At 38.0% G+C, this 20,445-nt stretch overlaps 4 protein-coding genes across 11 annotated transcripts; all 4 read left to right on the forward strand.

The window, feature by feature from the left end:
• The first annotated feature begins 1,665 nt into the window (after positions 1-1,665).
• LOC111790071 (protein PHR1-LIKE 2-like) lies at positions 1,666-5,311 on the forward strand. Of its 2 annotated transcripts, none has more exons than XM_023670867.1 (6): positions 1,666-2,356; positions 3,400-3,476; positions 3,642-3,696; positions 3,908-3,986; positions 4,073-4,139; positions 4,731-5,311. In XM_023670867.1, exons 1-6 carry the CDS (start codon positions 2,128-2,130, stop codon positions 5,163-5,165), a joined length of 942 nt encoding a protein of 313 aa, XP_023526635.1. In that variant the 5' UTR covers positions 1,666-2,127; the 3' UTR covers positions 5,166-5,311. The 2 variants fall into 2 exon arrangements, with proteins under 2 accessions (XP_023526635.1, XP_023526634.1); XM_023670866.1 differs by having other exon boundaries at positions 1,668-2,356; positions 4,070-4,139.
• An 800-nt stretch (positions 5,312-6,111) lies between these two features.
• On the forward strand, positions 6,112-8,962 carry LOC111789778 (probable calcium-binding protein CML22). 4 transcript variants are annotated; one of them, XM_023670464.1, is made up of 6 exons: positions 6,130-6,304; positions 6,441-6,506; positions 7,537-7,798; positions 7,881-8,077; positions 8,154-8,328; positions 8,622-8,962. In XM_023670464.1, exons 3-6 carry the CDS (start codon positions 7,594-7,596, stop codon positions 8,726-8,728), a joined length of 684 nt encoding a protein of 227 aa, XP_023526232.1. In that variant the 5' UTR covers positions 6,130-6,304; positions 6,441-6,506; positions 7,537-7,593; the 3' UTR covers positions 8,729-8,962. The 4 variants fall into 4 exon arrangements, with proteins under 4 accessions (XP_023526231.1, XP_023526232.1, XP_023526233.1 ...); XM_023670465.1 differs by having other exon boundaries at positions 7,573-7,798; XM_023670463.1 differs by lacking the exon at positions 6,441-6,506 and having other exon boundaries at positions 6,112-6,304.
• Positions 8,963-9,798: 836 nt separating this feature from the next.
• Positions 9,799-14,048, forward strand: LOC111791180. Of its 4 annotated transcripts, none has more exons than XM_023672423.1 (4): positions 9,799-10,303; positions 10,413-11,049; positions 11,708-13,188; positions 13,602-14,048. In XM_023672423.1, the coding sequence occupies exons 2-4, from the start codon at positions 10,443-10,445 to the stop codon at positions 13,659-13,661; spliced, it is 2,148 nt and encodes a 715-aa protein (XP_023528191.1). In that variant the 5' UTR covers positions 9,799-10,303; positions 10,413-10,442; the 3' UTR covers positions 13,662-14,048. The 4 variants fall into 4 exon arrangements, with proteins under 4 accessions (XP_023528191.1, XP_023528192.1, XP_023528193.1 ...); XM_023672425.1 differs by having other exon boundaries at positions 9,800-10,506; positions 10,625-11,049; XM_023672426.1 differs by having other exon boundaries at positions 9,800-10,303; positions 10,625-11,049.
• Positions 14,049-14,840: 792 nt separating this feature from the next.
• Positions 14,841-19,955, forward strand: LOC111790918 (ubiquitin carboxyl-terminal hydrolase 2). Its single transcript, XM_023672048.1, has 3 exons — positions 14,841-15,107; positions 15,446-18,168; positions 19,370-19,955. Exons 2-3 carry the CDS (start codon positions 15,452-15,454, stop codon positions 19,620-19,622), a joined length of 2,970 nt encoding a protein of 989 aa, XP_023527816.1. The 5' UTR covers positions 14,841-15,107; positions 15,446-15,451; the 3' UTR covers positions 19,623-19,955.
• Positions 19,956-20,445: the final 490 nt, after the last annotated feature.

Here is a 20,445-nt window from a genome sequence, read left to right on the forward strand (position 1 = left end):
ATAATATGGAAGCGACCTATAATAAAAATTGAAACTCAAACGTCGTCTTAACGTTTCAAGTGACTACCACGCCCATTATATGACCTATTTTCCATAAAAAGTATAATCGATTTCTACTTCGATAATTGTTCTGATACATTTATGAAATATAAAGGGTAAAATCATACTTTTAAAAAAATATATGGATACTTTCAAATGAAGTCGTGTATATAATATGCATCTCGTTCTATAGTCGTATCATCGTCAGTCTCATGATTTTAAAATGAAAGACTGATGTGGGATCTCACGATATCTCACAGACCATTTGGTCGGAAGGAGAATTGTTGACGTTGTGTTTTGCTTATTAGTCATTCATTAGGGTGCAGTTTGTATGGAGACCATATCCGTATGAGAGCGGTTCTAATGATACACAGTAATTTTCAGTTCTTTTAAGTTTTTATTAGTCATTCTATCATTAGAACGGCTCTCATTTTAATGTATTCATGTACCACTCATTTAGCATCGAGCCCAATAATCAAAACCCTAATGGAGGGACAATAAAAGAAAATAAAAATATTTTAAAATTTTGTTAATTTTCTATTGGTCTCGGGCGAGGATGAGGTCATAAATAAAATAATAATAAACAGAGCAAATTCTGTTTGGATAGTCATAAATAAAAATAACCAAACACTGGATAAGCCAAACAATTCTCCATTTTGTCCCAAAGAAGAAGGAAAGAAGTTACATGAATCAGTAAGGTCGGGGAATTGGCAATCCCGGTTATGAGTGGGTTATCCACGAATCCAATCACGCCTCAAATATCTCTCTTCGTCTCCACCGACCAACCAACATTATAACTAATAAAAACTTCTATTTAATTTTTATTAGATTTTTCCAAAAATAGTCATCAAAATGACTTTTTTACCCTTCCGAAGCCACCTGAAACCTACCTTGAACGGATGACGTCACGAAAAAATGGGGGACAAAATCGAAATTTACAATTTGACATTTCAAAATAAAATTAAAAAAATAAATAAACCACCAGCTCGTTTTATGGAGGGGTCCAGCCTGGCCGCCCAGCTTTGGCTGGCCTCCCATCTTTTTGGACCAGCTATGTCTCTCTTATCCATAAATATAAAACAAAATTAAAATATATTAACCCGTCAAAACAGACAATATTTAGTAAATATGAGCTGGAGTGGTTACAAATTGACACTAGCTCACAAGAGGATGAATTGTGAAATCTGACGTAGATTGGAGATGAGAATAAAATATTTCTTGCATAGGTGTGGAAATCTCTCACTACTCTTGTCACAATCGCACTCTTGATGGCAGCGGAAATTTCTTACTACAAGTGAGCTAAATTAATTCGTTCTTACGTCGCCTACGGCTAAACGACATATACTCGAGCATTTGGCCTAGGTTTAAGAAGAAAGTCTTAGAAAATGAGGGCATAGAGAAATTTTTGGAAGAAACGTTATATATGCAAGAAAGAGAATATTAATAGAGGCTAACACCATATAACTAAAAAAAACATGAATTAAGAGGTTGTCGTTCCTCCATTAATGGCGGCTTAAAGCTCCAAATTCTCATGTGTCCACTCTCAGTAAAGCTTTATTATTTTTTGGGTTTAAAAAGCAAAAAAGATTCCATGGACGCCATGGATTTCCATGGATTCAAGCTCTAGAGAGAGAAAGAGAAAAAGTGGGTGTTTTCTCTGAGGGATGATTTGGTCAGCAAAATCAAGTTCTTCTTCTTCTTCTTCTTCTTCTTCAAATTCACTTCTTTTTTTTATTAAAAGATTTTAAAAAGAATTTTCAAAGAAAAAAAGAAGCTCTAAAATCAATCACATGGCAGCAGGTTGCCTTTCTGATTTAGCCTTCTACCCACGCTTGCACAGACTCATACTGACAAAGACAGAACACAGAGAAAAAGAAAACAAAAACTTGGGACAGAGACTGCGCACAGACATCGCTGTCTTGTTTCTCTCTCTTTTAAATTCATTTCATATATATATTTCTTTTCTTGATTGCTCGACCCATTTTCGGGGCTCCGACCCAAAAGGGTCGTTCAATTTTATGGAGTGGATTTTTTGGCTCTCACATTTTCGTTTTTTTTTTTTTTTTTGTTTCACTCGCCGGAGCAAAAATGCTCTCTGGGTTTTCACAGGAACCGGCAGGAATGTACTCTGCCATTCCGGCGCTGCCGATGGACGGCGGCGGCGGCGGCGGCAAGTTTCAGGGTTCTCTAGACGGAACGAATCTTCCTGGAGATGCTTGTTTGGTTCTCACGTCGGATCCCAAACCACGCCTCCGATGGACGGCGGAGCTCCATGAGCGATTCGTCGACGCCGTCACTCAGCTCGGCGGCGCCGACAGTGAGTACACCTTTTTTCCCTTCTCTTTTTGCTTTGTAATTGCTTCTCTCTGCAATTTGGTCTCTGTTTTAATGATTGTGTCACTTAATGATGGCTTGAAGTGGGAGGAGGTGTTCTTATATCTATCCTTTAGAGACAAGTACTTGGCTCATGCGGGTCGGTACTCTTATCGGTTAAATTCCAACATTTGTAACGGTTTGATCGTGAGCTGTAGAAATGATTGAGTTTGCTATTAAACTCGTAAAAAGAGTAGTGTAGCGGTTTTTGTTCATATTGATTTCACTACGATCCACTTTTCTATTAAATGCAATAGAAATAGACCGTGTCGACAAGTTAGTTCGACGTCCTACCGACGGGTATGCAAGTAAGTATTGTCCTTTTTTTAGGGTAGAGTGTCCTTGAGGGGAGATGTGGCCTACAACTAGATTTATGTCTATTGATTTGGTGTCCTTCAAGTTTCTTTCATTTAAGACAAGCTGAGTTAAGTTAGGTTTCTCATTGCTCCCTTAAGTGTTGGGCATGGAAAAGGGAGTAAGTGTGCAGTTAAGATGAAAAGAAAAATGTTAAGATGAAAAGAAAAATGTTTCTGGCCCGGGGGTATCCCAACACGGAGAGTTTGCCATATATCGGGGTGGAGGATGGAATCGGGTCGGTGCGGGCTGCGAGAGCGGTACCAAATCGAGGCAGGCGAGTGAATAAGGATCGAAACCCAATATGAAAACACTTCCGCTCGAGTTAGGGGCCTTTTTTTGCAGGATGCCAGGTGTGCAGGAACGCCCAACCGGGTTCGGTTATATAAACATTCTATATGGCTAAGATGCAAGCTTTAGCAATAAGAAACGATTGCGTTACTGAATAGAACGATTTGTATCGGTTTCTTGTTCGATTATTATGTTTTAATACGTGCTAGAGAGTAAACTCGTCGAGTTCGGAGGCATGGTGTCGTCTTGGTTGCTCTTTCTATAGAGTTGTATGATACTTTCTCTTATTTGATTTGTTCCTAATGGTCAAAATGCTGATATTGGTTGCTCTACACTTTTCAGAGGCAACCCCAAAAACAATTATGAGAACAATGGGAGTAAAAGGCCTCACCCTTTATCACTTAAAATCACACCTCCAGGTTTGTTCATATCGCCATTATACCGACCGGGCCGAGCCGAGCCCGACACTCGTCTTGTTTTGTTCTATTTGTGTATTCGGGTCGGGGGTTGGGTTGAGTGACCGTCTACGCTTGAGCATTGTAGATATTTACATTATATGTTTTCTTGATGCCTTGTGCTAGCAGAAATATCGGCTTGGGAAGCAATCGTTCAAGGAATCGACGGAGAACTCGAAGGACGGTACGAACTTCCTCTTCAAAACAGTTAGGACTTGGCAGTTTCCTTTTCTTGTTTTGTATGGAATGAAGTAGCAAATAGTTCAAACTGTGGGGCATGCTTACTCTTTTTTATTTAGAGAATCATACATCGACGTACCCGAACCACCGGTTTCGGTTTTTTGCTGTATATCGTCTGTGTGAAGCTTAAACAACTCATAGATATGGCCTTTCAGCTTCTTGCATTGCAGAAAGTCAAGAAACAAGTTCGTCATCATCGCCATCATCGAAAATAATAGCTCGAGATTTAAACGAGTATGCTCGACTTTTTCGTTTTACGTAATGGTTTTCCATGCTCTATATATGTCTTGCATTGAGTAGTTTTGTTTTTCGAACAGTAGTTTCCAAGTCACTGAGGCGTTACGAGCACAGATGGAGGTTCAAAGAAGGCTGCACGAGCAGCTTGAGGTTAGTCGCTCGTTCGTTCTTCCTGAAGAAACTCGAATTTGTAACGGGCTTTCTCCATCCTCTTTGGGCGTTCTCTTTCGGGCTTCAGCTCAAGGTTTTTAAAACGTGTTTGCTAGGGAGAGGCTTTCACAACACCCTTCTAAAGGGTGTTTCGTTCTCTTCCCCAACCGATGTGGGATCTCACAATCCACCCCTTCAGGGCCCAACGTCCTCACTGGCACTTGTTCCTTTCTTGAATCAATGTGGGACCCCCACCAACTTCACCCTCCTTCGGGGGCCCAGTGTCCTTGCTGGCACACCACCCGTGTCTACCCCCTTCGGAGAACAACCTCCTTGCTGGCACATTGCTCGGTGTCTGGCTTTGATACCATTTGTAACGGCCCAAGCCCACCGCTAGCAAATATTGTCCTCTTTAGGCTTTCCCCTTCGGGTTTCCCCTCAAGGTTTTTAAAACGCGTCTACTAGGGAGAGGTTTCCACACTCTTATAAAGGGTGTTTCGTTCTCCCCAACCGACGTGGGATCTCACAGAAGATTTATAAAACTCACTGTTTTCCATTTTCAAGTCCATGCTTCTTTTACTTTAAGCGCAGGTGCAGCGTCGACTTCAACTTCGCATTGAAGCACAAGGAAAATACTTGCAGTCGATACTCGAGCGGGCGTGTCGAGCATTGAGCGATCAGGCTGCAGCATCTGCTGGACTCGAAGCTGTACGAGAAGAGCTCTCTGAACTTGCAATGAAAGTAGGCAATGAGTCTAAAGAGATGGCACCCTTGGAGGCTCAAAAAGTGCTTCCCTTTTCAGAACTTGCTGCTGCTCTAGAAAATCCAAAGGCTCCTACGGTTATGCCTCGAGTAGGCGATTGCTCGATGGATAGCTGCTTGACATCAGCTGGAAGCCCGGTTTCCCCGATCGGAGTAGGATCAACTACCACCGGAATGAAGAGACCGAGACCAGTTTTTAGTCATGGAGATTCAATGGCGCTCGAGGGCAATGCTCGACACGATGTCGAATGGATGATGAGATGAAAATTAGGACTTTGCCTTAAAAAGTACAGCCTTTTCTTCTGAGCTACTTGCTCTCTTGTTCACTTCTGTAATGAAAGTATTATACAATCTGTTTTGTGGCTTGTAAATTCTTCGTAATCAGACGCTTTTGGCTTCTTTGATCTTCATTTACATCTCTAACTTAACATGGAGGGCAAAATGGTCAATTTCAAAAGTTATTCTTACATTAAAGCCACCGACGCTACTTACCTCGACTTTTTTTTTTTCGGGAATATACCAAAGTATTGCTCGAGTTTGTGTTGGTCGTTGAAAACCGTCAACAAGTATTCGCGGAGTGATATTTCATTGTTACTTTTAAAGATTTGTCGATTAACACAAAATTCATTACCTTTCTAATCATTGTCTCTCCACCCAGAATGAGAATCTTTGTCGGGTCAGGTACTCTTTTATTGAAGGTCGCTCGAGTTTTTTCTATGAGTATGACATGGGTTACTTTAGTGTCGTAGTGTCTGGTACTCGAACATTGGCCCGATGTATTTTCTCTACCCCTTCCTACTCTGGAAAAACAGGGGCACCTTGTATCCTTGAACCGATAATTATCTTTCGACTAACCTAGTCTCCTCCGTCCCTCAGGACTAATAAGGGGTAATACAGGAATATTCACCGAGGCAAAGTCCCCATGAGATCGACATCTCTTAGATGCCCGTGCCAATAGAAGCTTAATTGAAAAAGATCAACATCTTTTTAACTGTCATGCTTTTCTTTAAATAATTTATAAGGCATCGATAGACAGTTTTAGTCATGACAATAATAATATTTGTTTATGCAGTGTTAATGCTACTTTTAATTGGTATTTTTTTAAATATAGTTGTAATATAAATAAAAATATTAACTATATATATAAAAAAAAAATACAAAATTTATGTGTGTGGTATATATATATATATTTATTAAAGTTAAGATATTTAAAGCATAAGCATTTAGGATTATAGGTGAGCAGAGCTGCTCTGTTGTCAAAGAAACCCATAATGGCATCTCCACTTTAGACCAAAGCGAAACCCGTTCCATTTGTCTTCTCTCCGTTGCTTTTTCGTTTCCTATATCCTCCGCCGAACTTCAGACGAGCTTTCTTCTCAGTGTTTCCATGGAAGATTCATCTGGTGAGTACAGCTTTCTTTTTCTTCAGAGTCCATGTTGTCTCTTTCGCTCAGTCTTTTTGTTCTTGCTACTCGATGCTCATTCAATTCATCGCAGAGGAACAGACGGAGTGTTTTATTTTTTTTGTTTATTTTGCAGTACTTCCGCGTAAAAGAATTTAATCTGTTCGTCGTCTTGGAGTCTATTTTGTGTGAAATTATCTATGTAAGTTCTGTATTTTGTTGTGTGTTGAAAAACAGAATTATTTGCCTTGTTGAATGTTGCGCGTCGTTTGCGTCGATTTATCTGTTAATCGTGCCGATTGACGGTGCAATCTAGGGGTTAAATTTGATGTTCAATAGCATTTTGAATGATTTCTTTGGGATTACGTTAAGTTAATCTTGGAATTTGTTGTGAACATGAGTATCTGGTCGAAACCTCGAACTGAAATTGTATAGCAGGGTTGTTCACAATCGATAGGGCAAACGTCTGAGAGTAAGAAACACGCAAAAGGATAGATAGCTAGAAATTTGGAAAGAAGGCGATTTACAAGCGATGTAAGTAGCCTATAATTTGGAGGGAAATCTCGTGTCTCAGGCTTTGGGAAAGGATGGATTACTGGATTTTTCTTTCCCTTATTAGAATGTATTGATGCAATCCTACTCTTTTTCGTTTTTTGTTTTAATTTGTTAAACAACAACCAGAAAGAAACTTTGGAGCATATCCGAAGTTCTTATCCACGTTTCAAGTGGATGGGAAGTAGTGATGATCATAAGAGATACTTCAGAAATGTTTGCATATATAGCATTTCTTTTCCATTTTCATAGGCAAGCAACAGTTAACGTTGCAACTTGTATTGTTCTTAGGATGCTCAGTTCCTTGCTATCACAAATCTACCCAAAAGCTTAAGCTTATGGGTTATGGTCAATTTAATCATGTAAATACTTTACCACTTTCTCACCTGTTGGCTTCAAAATTTGTAGAACATCCAACAAGTGAAAATCAATATTAATTGGGAAGGAAATAACATTATAGGAGTTCAAACACAAGATTTCTTACTCTAATATCATGTTAAATCATCAATCTACCCGAAAGTTTAAGTGGATAGGTTACAGTAAATTCAAATATATCACTACTTTAGCAAACCTAAATGCTTATTTTCCATTCTCAAGTCTTTTTTTGGCTGTTTGACAACTTCTGGAATTGCTATTTTGTTCATAGGATATGCTGATTTTGTTTTCATTTGACTTGTCAGGCACACATTGATTTTCTCTCATCTTTTACTCTAAAGGAACGTCTCCTTCTAGCCATCATGTCCAAAGTTGGAAACATGTTTTTGTGCTGCAGTTCATCAAATAAATATAACAGAATAGATGAAAAGCTTGGAAGAAAAATGGTTGAAGTCAAAAGAAATTTAGCTGGACATGACAATTTCAAGTCATTAAATGGCATAATCTTGAGATTTCCCCAATTCAGAGAGGGATTACAAAACATCAGGGGTGTATTTGAACAGTATGGTGAGCTTTATTTCAGCTGTATCACTCTTTTTGAGATTCTCCTGCTCTGGATTTTCTCACATTCTCTCTCTGTCTCTCACAGATGAAGATTCCAATGGAAGCATCGATCGCGAAGAACTCAAGAAATGCTTACAGCAGCTGCAAATGCATATGACCGAGGACGAAGTTGAGGATCTTTTCCACTCTTGTGACATTGATGGAAGTTCTGGAATACAGTTCAACGAGTTTATCGTTCTTCTATGTCTCATTTATCTCCTCAAGGACCAGCATTCGCCCACCGTAAGCACAAACTTTTCATTCAGTTTTCAATCTGTTTGTTATTCTTGGGCATAACCATCCAGGATGTTTGTTACAGAAATCAAAGCTGGGTTCACCTCAACTTGAAGCAACTTTTGACACCATAATCCAAGCTTTCATATTTCTTGATAAAAATGGTGATGGCAATCTCAACAAGAAAGAAATGGTCAAGGCTCTGAACGAGGCTTCTCCATTCGAGAGATCCCCTGCACGCATTACAAAGACTAGATTTCGTATTCCTCCCTTCATTAAAGATTCTCCGTTTTCGTTTAACAAATCGTTCTAGACAATTTAAACATATCTGATCAAACAAGGCGTCAAATACACCTTCATACACATTAAACTTCCTTATTTTGACTTTAGTCCATTTTAGTTCCTCTACTTTCAAAATGTTTATTTTGGTTCTCGTACTTCAACCTCGATTCATTTTGGTCTCTATTCTTTTACAAACTAGGCATTTTAGTTGAATCTTCTGATACAAAGCCGTGCTTTTGTATTGATTTTCCACTTTTGTTGATTGATACAGGAGAAATGGACTGGAACAACAGTGGGAAGGTGAATTTCAGGGAGTTTCTATTTGGTTTCATTAACTGGGTTGGAATTGACACGGATGATGACCTCTCTCTCGAATGAAGTTATGGGACATCAAGACATCGTATAGACATGAAAGACGGCGGCTTCAAAAATAAGGTCAGGCTGATATGTCATATTCATAACTGAATGTTTGTTTATTTCATTTGGTGTATTGTAATTGTAATGTTCTGAATTATATTACATAATGTTATTCTTATTGTCATTATGTTATGTAATATGAACGTAGTTCAATTAATCGAGATAATTGTATGGATGATAAACCATCGTTTTTAAGCCAATGTCTTCACCAATTAAACTATATTGTCTTAAAAATTTGTTAAAAATTTGATAGACAGGTCTCTCATCCATACCGTTACTAAATTAAAAAAAAATATTTTTTTTACGTTGCCCTCGTCATTGTTATTTCTGGTTACATTTTAAGCTTTTCTAATGAATTAAACATTAAATATTTATGACTTAAGTATTTAATGCACGTGAAAATACAAATAACTAAAAATGTAGGGATCATATGAAAATACTACTACTAGTCTAACTCTTTCCTTTTTTTTTTTTTAGAAAATAATGAAAATAAATAACTTTCAATTCCATGTTGTTATAATTTTTACAAATAATTTTTACTTTTTGCTAATAAATTTTTAATTTTTAATTTTATGTCTAACGTATTTATAAATTACTTTTAAATTTTGCTTAAATTGGATATAATTTAGTAGAAAAAAATATTAATTAATGGATTATACAAATAGTTTTAATATGTTATACGAAATAATTGACATAATTAAACATATATTTGAGGCATTATATACTGAATAAAGTCAAAAGTTGGAATCTTCCACTCACAACTAAAAAAAATATTTTAATATTTTTTTGGAGTATTTCGTATAATTAATAAATAAATAAATAAATAAATAAATAAATATATATATATATATATATATATATATATATATTTAAAAAATAGATAATTAAATCTCAGTCCTCTCATTAGCGTGTCACGCGCTCAGAGGGCGTGGACTAATCGTCAAGATCATTAAGAAACTTAAAGCCACGTGGCAATCCCGCCGGCGCCGCATCTGGCATGAAAAATATACAGATTAAATCGACTCAGCTTCACTCAGCTCGTTTTTCTTTTTCTTTTTCTTTTTATTTTCAAAACTTCTCTGTATTTCTCATCCCATTTTCCTCAGCATCATGATCCTCCACCTCACACGACGTTACTAAATCGACTTTTATGGAAAGTTAGTAGGGTTTTTATACTCGAGAAATCGAAAGTGGAAACCGCCACCATTGAATCATTTGATTTTCTTTTCCATTTAACTTTCCGATTTTTCATTTTCATCTACTAATTTAATTGTTTTCGTTATCGGAAGCATATTGTTGTGAAGTTGCTGAGAGTTGAAAGCTTATGGAAGTTCGAAAGAAACGCTGATTTCTGTTCGGTTTTTATTCTTCCTCTGTTTAAGTTTTTGTGATTTCCATTTGCGACCAGTGATGCTCACTGTGGTGGAGTGAAGTTTGCGGTTGGATGTAGATTTCGAAGTGAAAGTTGTAGCTCTGAATTGTAGATTCAGTAAGGGACTCGTTCGATTTTCTGAACTTTTCACCGGCGAAAACGAGGTTTATTTTCTATTCTGTTGTTTTTTGTAGCTTGATTCATGGTTTCAATCTTATTTCTGTTCGTCTAGTGACTAGAAAAGTAGTTTTTCGTATTTGTTTGATTGGATAGCATTGGACGTTGAAGTTATTCTTGTGGAAAATGGCTTGTGAAGCTGTACAACTGTGGACATTTAATGGATTAGTGGCTGCGTTTCTTGATCTTGGTATAGCTTTTCTTTTATTATGTGCAACGAGTCTTGTTTTCTTTACATCCAAATTTCTGGCGCTGTTTGGGTCATGTCTGCCTTGCCCTTGTGATGGACTATTTGGGAACCTTGGTAGTGATCACTGCTTCCAAAAGTTGCTAGTGGATTGTTCGTCCAAAAGAATATCTTCAGTCCTACATTCAACTAGAGAAAAGTTCCCATTGGATTCCATGTGGGATCAAGAGCCAAAATGTTGTTTTAAGTCGATGTCGGTGCACGAGAGGAATGCGAAGGAGGCGTGTGTTGAATTCGAAGGTGAAGCATCAGGTGATTCCTGGTTTAAAACCAGATCACCTCGAGGTATGATTTATGGAGACGTTCTCAATGTCAACGAATCGCATTATAAATGCGGTGTGGGTGGCAGGAAGATTGCATCAGTGTCTCCGAATGACGTTTTTCAGTCGGATGTGGAACTGGAAGACCTTTGTCATTCTCCTTCAAGCTTCTGTGGATTTGGGGATAACAATAACGAGGATGGCTTCTTTTCTGTTGATACTGGAGGTAATGAAATTTAATGTGTACCATTTGTCATTCTTTCCCTGTTAGATCAACTTAAAAAGTCATGATCATTTATGCGAATTGAATTGCCTTTTCATGGCAGCTATGAGCTTATTAGGATAGCAAATGGCTGATAACTCTGTGTCTTCTGAACTTCATTTTTATTGTAGTGTAGCATTTATGCATTATGCTTAGGACCCTTAACTGTTTTTGGAGATTGATTGGAAAGTTCGGTATTGGAAACCGAATATGTTTCGAATATGCATCTTGGACGTTGAGATCATAAATTTTGATGTTTGGGAGAATTTCCGTTTGACAAGTCTGATATTTTGAATTTTCAAGTGAATGTCGTGAAGATTGTAGCAAAAATTTGTTTTTATTTGGTTTTGCTCATTACTTTGTTCCTTATTTACGCTAGCTAAGCTAATAAATAGTAATTTTTCCCTTCAATCAAATAAAAAAGCTTATTGATTGATTCAGGGCGCGGTCCTCCTTCTTAGAACCGATTGAGGGGGGCCTCGGCCCTGAAAGGGAAAAGTGGCCAAGCAGTATCAGTGTTTTCTAACGGAAGTTTTAAGTTTCCTTGTAAGAGAAATTTTGCATTTTCTTCATAATTTTTCATGGTGATAACTGCAATCTTGGTGTTCTGATAACATTGTAGATGAAGGGGAGGCTTCATTAGACAACAGCAATCAATATAAAGTATTTCCCGATCTCGAACTAGATGATTCTTATGATGAGAAAATATGCGCAGAGATGTATGGAGCATCTGCTGAAGAGGCTAGGAACAACTGCAGAGGGGAGTTATGCTTGGATGGTAATGAGAGTGATAGAATCAAACTATTGGCACAATCACTCGAAGAAGAGCAGAAAGCTCGCGCTACCTTGTACCTGGAGCTCGAGAAAGAGAGAAGCGCTGCTGCCACTGCTGCTGATGAGGCCATGGCTATGATATTACGTCTTCAAGAGGAGAAGGCTAAAATAGAAATGGAGGCTAGGCAATACCAGAGGTTGATAGAGGAGAAAACTGCTTATGATGCTGAGGAAATGAGTATTCTTAAAGAAATTCTAGTGAGGAGAGAGCAGGAAATGCATTTCCTGAAGAAGGAAGTTGAAGCTTTTAGGAAAAGTTTCTTTGATAATGATGGAGTGAGTGTTGATATGCTTGACTCTGAATTTACACCCCCATGGCTTGAATGCATCAATGGATCCATTACAGACAAGCAATCTCATGAGTTACCATCAGTGGAGTCACGAAACTTAACTTTTGAGTTCGGGGAAGAGTCCCCTTCGATTCAAGCGGATGAATTCGCTGATGCTGCGAAAGCTAGTGGCGTGTTGTTGCACCAAGTTGCCGATAATTTCGAGCTTAGTGAAGAGATTGACAACGAGTTACAAGGAAAGGGCATGGTGGAAGATAAAAATGTATACATTGTACCAGGAGAAGTAAATGAACTGGAGCCATATCCGAAAAGCAATGTGTCGAATGGCCTAGATAAGGTCGAGCAGTGCACAGAATTGACTGCTGATGAACAAGAAAAAGTTTACGACGATTCATTTGACGGGTTGGCATTTGCGGAAATAGCTCTTCCTTGTGTTGAGTATAATTTGGAAAAGCATGGGAACCATCAAAAGCAGTGGACAAGAGATTTCAAATCTGTGAATGATACAGATGCCTGTCCTCATGATATTCATGTCATTGAAGATGAAGCTAGAATGCCCAATGAAGCAAGTGCTAATGCTCGTAAAGAAACATCGGTTAATGGTAGCTCGAGTATTCCAGTTAATTGTGATAGTTCATCCTTCAGTTCGTTGCAGAATGGACTAGACATCACGAGAAGCAGCTCAGATGCCACTGGAAGATTTCCACCAATGGCTCGTTCTCGAAGCAATTCCTTGCGTTCTGAATTGCGTAGAAACTCGATGTCTGCTGTCGATTATGAAAGGTCGAAAATCGGCAATGAAGTTGAGTGGCTTAGAGGAAGGTTGAAGATTGTTCAAGAGGAAAGAGAAAAGCTCAAGTTATCTGTGGAGCAAAAAGAGAAGGAGAACAATCAATTGCAACTTTTAGAAAACATAACGAAGGTGCTGTCGGATCCTGGAATGGCAGCTCTGCAGGCTCCATTGCCTCCATCCTCTAAGGTACATTAACCAATCTTCAGTTGATATTATTAATACGCTACGTGCATAGATCTATTAGAAATCACGACTCTCTACAATGGCATGATATTGTGCACTTTGAGCATAAGCTCTCGTGGGTTTGATTTTGGTTTTCCCAAAAGGTCTCGTACCAATGGAGATGTCTTCCTTACTTATAAACCCACGATCAACCCTTTAATTAGCCGATGTGAGACTCCCCTCCCAACAATCCTCGACAAGATCTATACCTTCTTCTAATGTATTGTTTAACAAATCTAACAGATCAATGCATTGTAGAATGAAACCTTATTTTATCATTCAACTCGGTCCAAGAAAAACCATAAATGCTCTGCAATTCTAAAATTTTGCCTGCCTTTTAGTCGTTGTCAATCCATTCTTGATGGCTTTGTTTTCAGGATGTGTCAAAGAAACGTTGCTGGCGAAGCTCATCCTTAAGCATTCACAGAAGCAGCTAGCCAGTTTGAAGTGCCACCAAAAAAACGAAACGAAACGAAACGAAAGCACCGTAGCCGAACACGATACAATACAGCATCCTCCAGGTTAGAAATTCTAGTCTTTTTGCCCCACTGCCATACAAGACCACAAGACGTGTAAATTGAGAATAACTTGACAGGTTATGGCTTAGATCATAGGTACTTTTTCTTTTAAGTTCTGATGTGGGGTGATAGATATTGGGATATTGAGCCTCCTATAAGCTATATTTAGTAAATTGAAATCCTGTATACATCCTGTGCTTACAAAACATACTTTCTTCCTTTCTTCGTCCTCTATTCTCTGTTCTCTGTATTCTGTCTTTTGTCTTGTTGTACGTACCTGAAGTCATCAATAAATTTTTTAGCTAATATTCCTCTTCGAATTTTCTCTCTCCTGTTCTATGTTCATCTTGATCGAGTGTACGTTCTTGAGCGATCCTTACAATAAATTGTAGTTGTCATATTTATAACCGTTAGATGGATGAAAATGAGATGGGAAGATGTTTTTTCGTTGTTCATCTAAGAATCTGTAGTAGTAGCAACAACCATATTTTCTCGATTCAAATAACTTTATTGACGTCCTCAAACCTCGAAGTTAGGAGGATCTTAGATTATGAACTCATTGAAATTTTCTTAGGGTTGGAATATTCTAAATCTTAAATGAATTCAACTCTTTAAATTTTAAAAAATTAAAAAAATTAAATTAATTCTTTAAAAATTAATTTGAAAATAGGATTTTAAATTTCATTTAATAAAAAATATATTAAATTAAACTTTTGAATTGTTAAAATTTACCAATTTACTATGCAAAAAAATATTTAGGGATTAAATTGTTTTTTTAAATTTGAAAGTTTAGTTCGATGGTATCTTTAAAAAAAAAAAAAAGATCTTAATCATTAAAAAAAATAAAATATTACTAATATGTAAAATAATATATAATTTAAAATATCATCCACTTATTTCCAATCAATTTTAAATTTATTATTTATAGCCTTTTTAATATAAATTTTGAGAATAAAAATAATTTTAAATAATTAAATTAAGATTTATTGAAAGTATAAAAATAAAAAATTTACGTGTACAAAATAATTATAATTTGCCAACGAAATTATTAATTGAGCCAATTTATTTAAATATTCTCACCCCCTTTTATTACTATTTCTCTGCTGCTGAGACTCTCCGTTTCTCTCTCCTCTCATCAGAAGCCCTCAGGCCTCACTAATCCGACGCTTAGAGCCATCTTCATCGGCCAGATTAAGAAGAGTTTTAGTAGCAGCAGCGGGAATGTGCAGGCTTCTCTCCCTCCTTCTCAATCTCTCGAGATCTTGAAGCATTGTTCTTGAATTTTTCAATCTCCATTTCCTCATGTGATTGCTGGTTTCGCTGTAAATTTTCATCAGCAGTCTTGGTTCTCTTCATATCTAAAAGGTACAGGATTTCGACTTCGGTTCTTATTTTGTCTTGACCTCTGTGATTGTTCAGAAGAAGCTCTTGCCCACCGTTTTCAATTTGAAATATTGTTCTGGATCTTCGTTAGGATTAGAAGATGATGCGCCTGTAGGTTCTATGGATTGTGTATAAGTTACAGGGATGGCTGATTCTGAAGTTCCTCGCGATTGTTCGATTTCGAGGGGGTGGGGTCTTTTATTATTATTATTATTGTTGTTGTTGTTGTTGTTGTGGTAGCAGATTTTGTTTGATTTGATTATGTTACGGACAATTTTTGCTTCATTTGTTTCTAGTAGTATCTCAGAATCTGTTTTCAGGGAACCATGGGGAAGAAAGTTAAGAAGAAGAACAACCGAGCCCCTCTGAAAGAGAAGCGGGTATCTTCAAGTTCACCGAGGAAGGTGCCCCAGCGAAGCAGCCCAACGGTGGAGATTGCTGTTGAGGATGTATCAGTTGTTAAGGAGAGAAGCCAATGCCAGCACCTTGATAAATGCTTTAATTTCAAAGAGTTATCATCGAAACTTGCGTCCTCGGAACCTATTAGCTGTGAAGATTGTCAAGACAGTTCAGCTGATAGAAGGGGGAGTAAGGGGAAGGCTAAACATGGGAAGAAAAAAGGGGGAACTTCTGTGGATGTAAAACCTGATGCCAAAGCAATTTGGATTTGTTTGCAGTGTGGCCATTATGCCTGTGGAGGTATTGGACTTCCTACCAACTCTCAGATTCATGCCGTTCGACATGTCAGGCAAACTCGACACCCTGTGGTGATTCAGTTTGAAAACCCGCAGCTTCGATGGTGTTTCTCTTGCAACAAATTACTTCCAGTAGAGAAAACTGATGAGAATGGTGAACAAAATGATGGCTTGTCTAACGTGGTGAAATTAATTAGGGATCAATCGATCAAAGCCTCGCCTGTGGACATTGAGAACACATGGCATTCAAGCAGTGAAGTTACAGCTGCAACTAAATCAGAATGTTCAATGTTAAGTGATCTGGACGGAAGAAATCATTATGTTGTAAAAGGATTGATTAATCTAGGTAACACTTGTTTTTTCAATTCAATCCTTCAAAATATCTTGGCCATTGATATGTTGAGAGATCATTTTATGAAATTGGAAGAATGTGTTGGACCTCTAACTATAGCCTTGAAGAAGATCTTTATAGAAGCAAGAATGGAAGGTAGAATGAAAGGTTCAATAAACCCAAGATCGGTTTTTGGCTGCATCTCTTCCAAAGCCCCTCAGTTCAAAGGATATGAGCAACACGACAGTCATGAATTGCTTCATGCCCTGCTTGATGGATTGTCTACTGAAGAGCTGTCTTCGAGGAAGATGACAAAGTCTAAGGAAGAGAGAATGTCTGGAAATCCCACTCCTTCTTTTGTTGATGAGATGTTTGGGGGGAAAATATCAAGTGCTGTATGTTGCAAAGAATGTGGCCACACATCAACAGTTTATGAACCATTTCTCGATCTTTCTCTTCCCGTTCCAATGAAGAAACCTCTGGCCAAAAAGGTCCAACCAGTCTCTCGGGCAAAGAAGACAAAAGTGCCACCTAAGAGTAGTGGAAAGACGATTCGTAAAACTGGCAAGCCTTCAGATGTTGTACCAGTTCAAATTGCCTCGCTCCCATCATCCAGTAATGAGCTTTCCCTTGCATCAGAGGCCAGCGCCACCAGTAGTACAACTACCATCACGGAGAAGACTTTAAGTTCTCAGAATGTCTCAGATGTTAAAGAGCCTGAAAAAGAAGTTTTGATTGAGAATGGAGGAGAATGTGCTTCAGATAATTTGACGTGGATGGATTTCCTTGGACCAGAACTAACTGTCGAAAATTGTGATATTTCCACTACTCAGGAGTCTAAAAATAAAGTCGAAGTATTTATCAGTGACGATTCACAAAGCATCTCTGGGTCGGGTATGCAGGTGTCAACCCTTCACAATGAACCCAATCAAGGACCAGATTTTTCTTCAGTGAATTCGTGGGATGAATCCCCTTTACAGGTTCAAGCCTCTGAAGTTTTGCTGCTCCCTTACAAGGAAGAGAGCTCCACTGCTGAAGTAGCAAAAGCAGATGATCAGGCTTCCTCATCAATTTTGGGATGTGCTCAAGATGATTTTGAGGGATTTGGCCTTGGTGATATGTTTGATGAGCCTGAAATCCCCATAGGGCCCATTGCGAGGCCCTCCGCCACAAATGAAGTTGCAGAGAGTAGTTTTGTTAGCGAGTCTGAGCCCGAGGAAGTCGATAATACTAATGCTCCCGTCTCTGTGGAGAGTTGTCTAACTTATTTCACGAAGCCAGAACTTCTGTCCAACGAAAATGGATTTAACTGTGAGAAATGCTCAAAAAGGCTACAACAACAAAGGTTGGAAATGAAGAAGCAATCAAAAGTTGCTCGCAAAGCTGTAGCAAATGGATATCAAACTGATGTAGGGGGTGATATATCTAGTTTCAACGTGGACTCTTCAGTTGAAGTAAAGAATCAAAGAAATATGAACTTAATAAATGGTTCTATCAGTCATAGTAGCAGCGAAAGCTCGAATTTGAAAGAAAATGCAGATTGCTCCGGTCGAGATTGCACAAAACCTGTCAATTACCAGAAAGGCAAGATGGATTCTCTTGTTTTGAATGAAGATGAAGCTAAGGTTGACATAGATATGAATCCTGGCCTAGCATATTCTTCAGGTTGTAATAACACCAGCAATCAAGAGAATTCGGATGATAAATCCAGGTCTTATCTTTCCAACGATGATCCTAAAGGCACGGGACTTGCAAAAACTAATATTGAGCCCTTGAGTTCACAAATATCTGCCGAGAACCAACCAGAAAAAAGTGAGGATTGTGAGATGAATTCTGATTCAACAATTGTGTATGTGAAAAGAGATGCAACAAAGAGGTTTCTCATTCACAAGGCCCCTCCTATCTTGACAATTCATATAAAGAGGTTCAGTCCAGATGCTCGGGGTCGTTATAGTAAATTGAACGGCCACGTCAAATTCAAGGAAACAATTGATCTCAAACCATACATGGATACTAGGTACCAACTTCATCCTTTTATCCTGTTGCACAACACATTTTTTTCAATTCCCCAAAAGGATTGCTTACATCCTTTTAACCTGGATAAAAATATCAATTTGCCAACTGCTACCTCTTCTCATATCCATTCAAAGGACCTTTTTGCCATACACTTTGTTAATGTTTATCAGTACACCCAAATGGCATGTTTACTCCATGTTGCTTTCTAAGTGAAGTGCTTGTAGATTCTTAGAATTTGCATCAAACTATACAAGGTTACTTTGAAAGGCCAGCTTTGGTGGATGCTGATGGTAAGCAAAACACAACGTAAAATTTTCATAACCACTGTTGTTGACTAGACTAGATCTATAGGCTCCTCTTTGTCCAACTTATTATCAGATCAGAAGCTGCGCTTCAATGGTATAGGCACCATAATATGGAACCTTGGAGCACTCTTATCATGATCTTGAATTTACCGGTAGAATGACGATGATCGTGGAAGGTGACAGCATTGTCATTGTTTTATGATTGCTAATGAAATCACGACTCTGACCATCATCATTCCACTGCATTTTATCTCTGATTCTGATAATTGCACTTCCATTTAATCTCCACTTTTCCATTAACGTAACTTTTGTACTCTCCTTAGCAATTGGAGAAGCTTTTTGTAGATCCTTTGTTATGAGGCTAAAAACTCTTAAATTTCACACTATCAAAGAAAACGTTTAAAGAAAAATATAATAATCGAGAACCCGATCTGAGAAAATGGTGAGGGTGTATACAAAGAAAAACTTTGCATTGAAAACTTTGATTCGCCCAAGCTGTGTTATAGCTCATGGGTGTTTCATGAACACGAAGAGTTATGGCTTATACTGTTTTTTCGCCATGTGGAGTTTCATACACTATTGACACCAGTGCACAGAATTCACCAAGTGAGAGTACATTTCCATAGTGCCCCCGAGCCGAGGCTGGGGGCCGAGGCTGCAGTATTCACCACTGGTTTTTTATATCATGTATAGATCCTCAGTTGTAACTTATTTCCTTCTTGGTTATACTATGGTGGGTACAGATGCATACTGAAATGATATAATAGTTTACCTTCGGGTTTGTTGGAGAGTTCAACCAATATGAAAGCTGACTGAGGATTTGATGATTAGCAGTGACTGAATTTGAACAATTGTACGGTAATACAACATTAACACCTTATTGTTTTATGTTCCCAGGTGTGCAGATAGGGACAAGTGTAAATATCGGTTGGTCGGGGTCGTGGAGCACTCGGGATCTATGAGAGGAGGCCATTATGTTGCATACGTTAGAGGGGGCAACAGGAAGAGGAGGAATGGGGAAGCTGAGGAAGAGGCTTCTGTTTGGTATTATGCAAGTGACGCCTGCGTAAACGAGGTTAGCCTGGACCGAGTTCTTGGCTGTGAGGCATACATCCTATTTTATGAGATAACAGGTCAAATCTTTGGCTAACACAACACATGCTTTTACTTCTTCATAACTTCCAACAGAAGACAGGAAAGAGAGAGAGAGATGGAGAGAGAGAGAGAGAGAGAGAGAGAGAGAGAGAGAGAGAGAGAGAGGCAGATGAGTGTACACCTTTTACAATAGAATTTTTCCTCCCCAGTAAAAATCCATTCTTTTTGATCTATTAGATCTAGGTTTTGAAATATGGTTATCACAAAATTTGTCTAATTGCCATTGCCAATAGAGGGGGTGTTGGGGCTTTTGAGGTCTTGGCTTTTATCACCCTGGATTTTGTTATATGAGATATGTGGTTGCTCAAATTGTTTCTTTTTCCATCTATTTTTTTCCCTGTGACTTTCTTAGAATTGAGAACATTTATCTTGACAGATTAGTATTAACAAATCCAAATTTTGAGTATACGTTTCAATGACACTTAAAAGTTTGTGAATTCTTCATTCCTTTTTCTCAGGCTCGAATGTGCTTTTGAAACAACATATAAAATAATACCGACTATAATAGCTGCATTATCACGTTCGATCTCTATTTGGATTTAGTCTCGATCCCTCAGTTTGACAACGTTCGAAGATAGTGGAAAAAACTCAATTAGTAGTTTGCTTCATAATGACCGATGTGAATTCAAAAATCTATATAATAAATTATATAAATTTGAGATATTTCTCGTTGAAAATCCATTATTCACAATGTAGCTCTATTATTCACAATGTAGCTAGTTCATACATTCAACATTGAAAAATCTGTCTTCAAAATTAGATCATATAAATTCAAGATATTCTCTTTGATATATTCGATGAACAATTGACAATCACAT

Source organism: Cucurbita pepo, chromosome LG03 (genome assembly GCF_002806865.2).
Source record: "Cucurbita pepo subsp. pepo cultivar mu-cu-16 chromosome LG03, ASM280686v2, whole genome shotgun sequence".
In the NCBI taxonomy this organism is placed as follows: domain Eukaryota; kingdom Viridiplantae; phylum Streptophyta; class Magnoliopsida; order Cucurbitales; family Cucurbitaceae; genus Cucurbita; species Cucurbita pepo.

Bases quoted from the DNA above. Each gene is read 5' to 3' on its own strand.
- LOC111790071 (XM_023670866.1), top strand. From the start codon at position 2,128: ATGCTCTCTGGGTTTTCACAGGAACCGGCAGGAATGTACTCTGCCATT. The intron at 3,477-3,641 runs GTTTGTTCATAT...TTGTGCTAGCAG, and splicing joins ACTTAAAATCACACCTCCAG to AAATATCGGCTTGGGAAGCA. The intron at 3,987-4,069 runs GTATGCTCGACT...TTTTTCGAACAG, and splicing joins ATAGCTCGAGATTTAAACGA to TAGTTTCCAAGTCACTGAGG.
- LOC111789778 (XM_023670463.1), top strand. From the start codon at position 7,594: ATGTCCAAAGTTGGAAACATGTTTTTGTGCTGCAGTTCATCAAATAAA. The intron at 7,799-7,880 runs GTGAGCTTTATT...TGTCTCTCACAG, and splicing joins GGGTGTATTTGAACAGTATG to ATGAAGATTCCAATGGAAGC. The intron at 8,078-8,153 runs GTAAGCACAAAC...TGTTTGTTACAG, and splicing joins AGGACCAGCATTCGCCCACC to AAATCAAAGCTGGGTTCACC.
- LOC111791180 (XM_023672423.1), top strand. From the start codon at position 10,443: ATGGCTTGTGAAGCTGTACAACTGTGGACATTTAATGGATTAGTGGCT. The intron at 11,050-11,707 runs GTAATGAAATTT...ATAACATTGTAG, and splicing joins CTTTTCTGTTGATACTGGAG to ATGAAGGGGAGGCTTCATTA. The intron at 13,189-13,601 runs GTACATTAACCA...CTTTGTTTTCAG, and splicing joins CATTGCCTCCATCCTCTAAG to GATGTGTCAAAGAAACGTTG.
- LOC111790918 (XM_023672048.1), top strand. From the start codon at position 15,452: ATGGGGAAGAAAGTTAAGAAGAAGAACAACCGAGCCCCTCTGAAAGAG. The intron at 18,169-19,369 runs GTACCAACTTCA...TTATGTTCCCAG, and splicing joins AAACCATACATGGATACTAG to GTGTGCAGATAGGGACAAGT.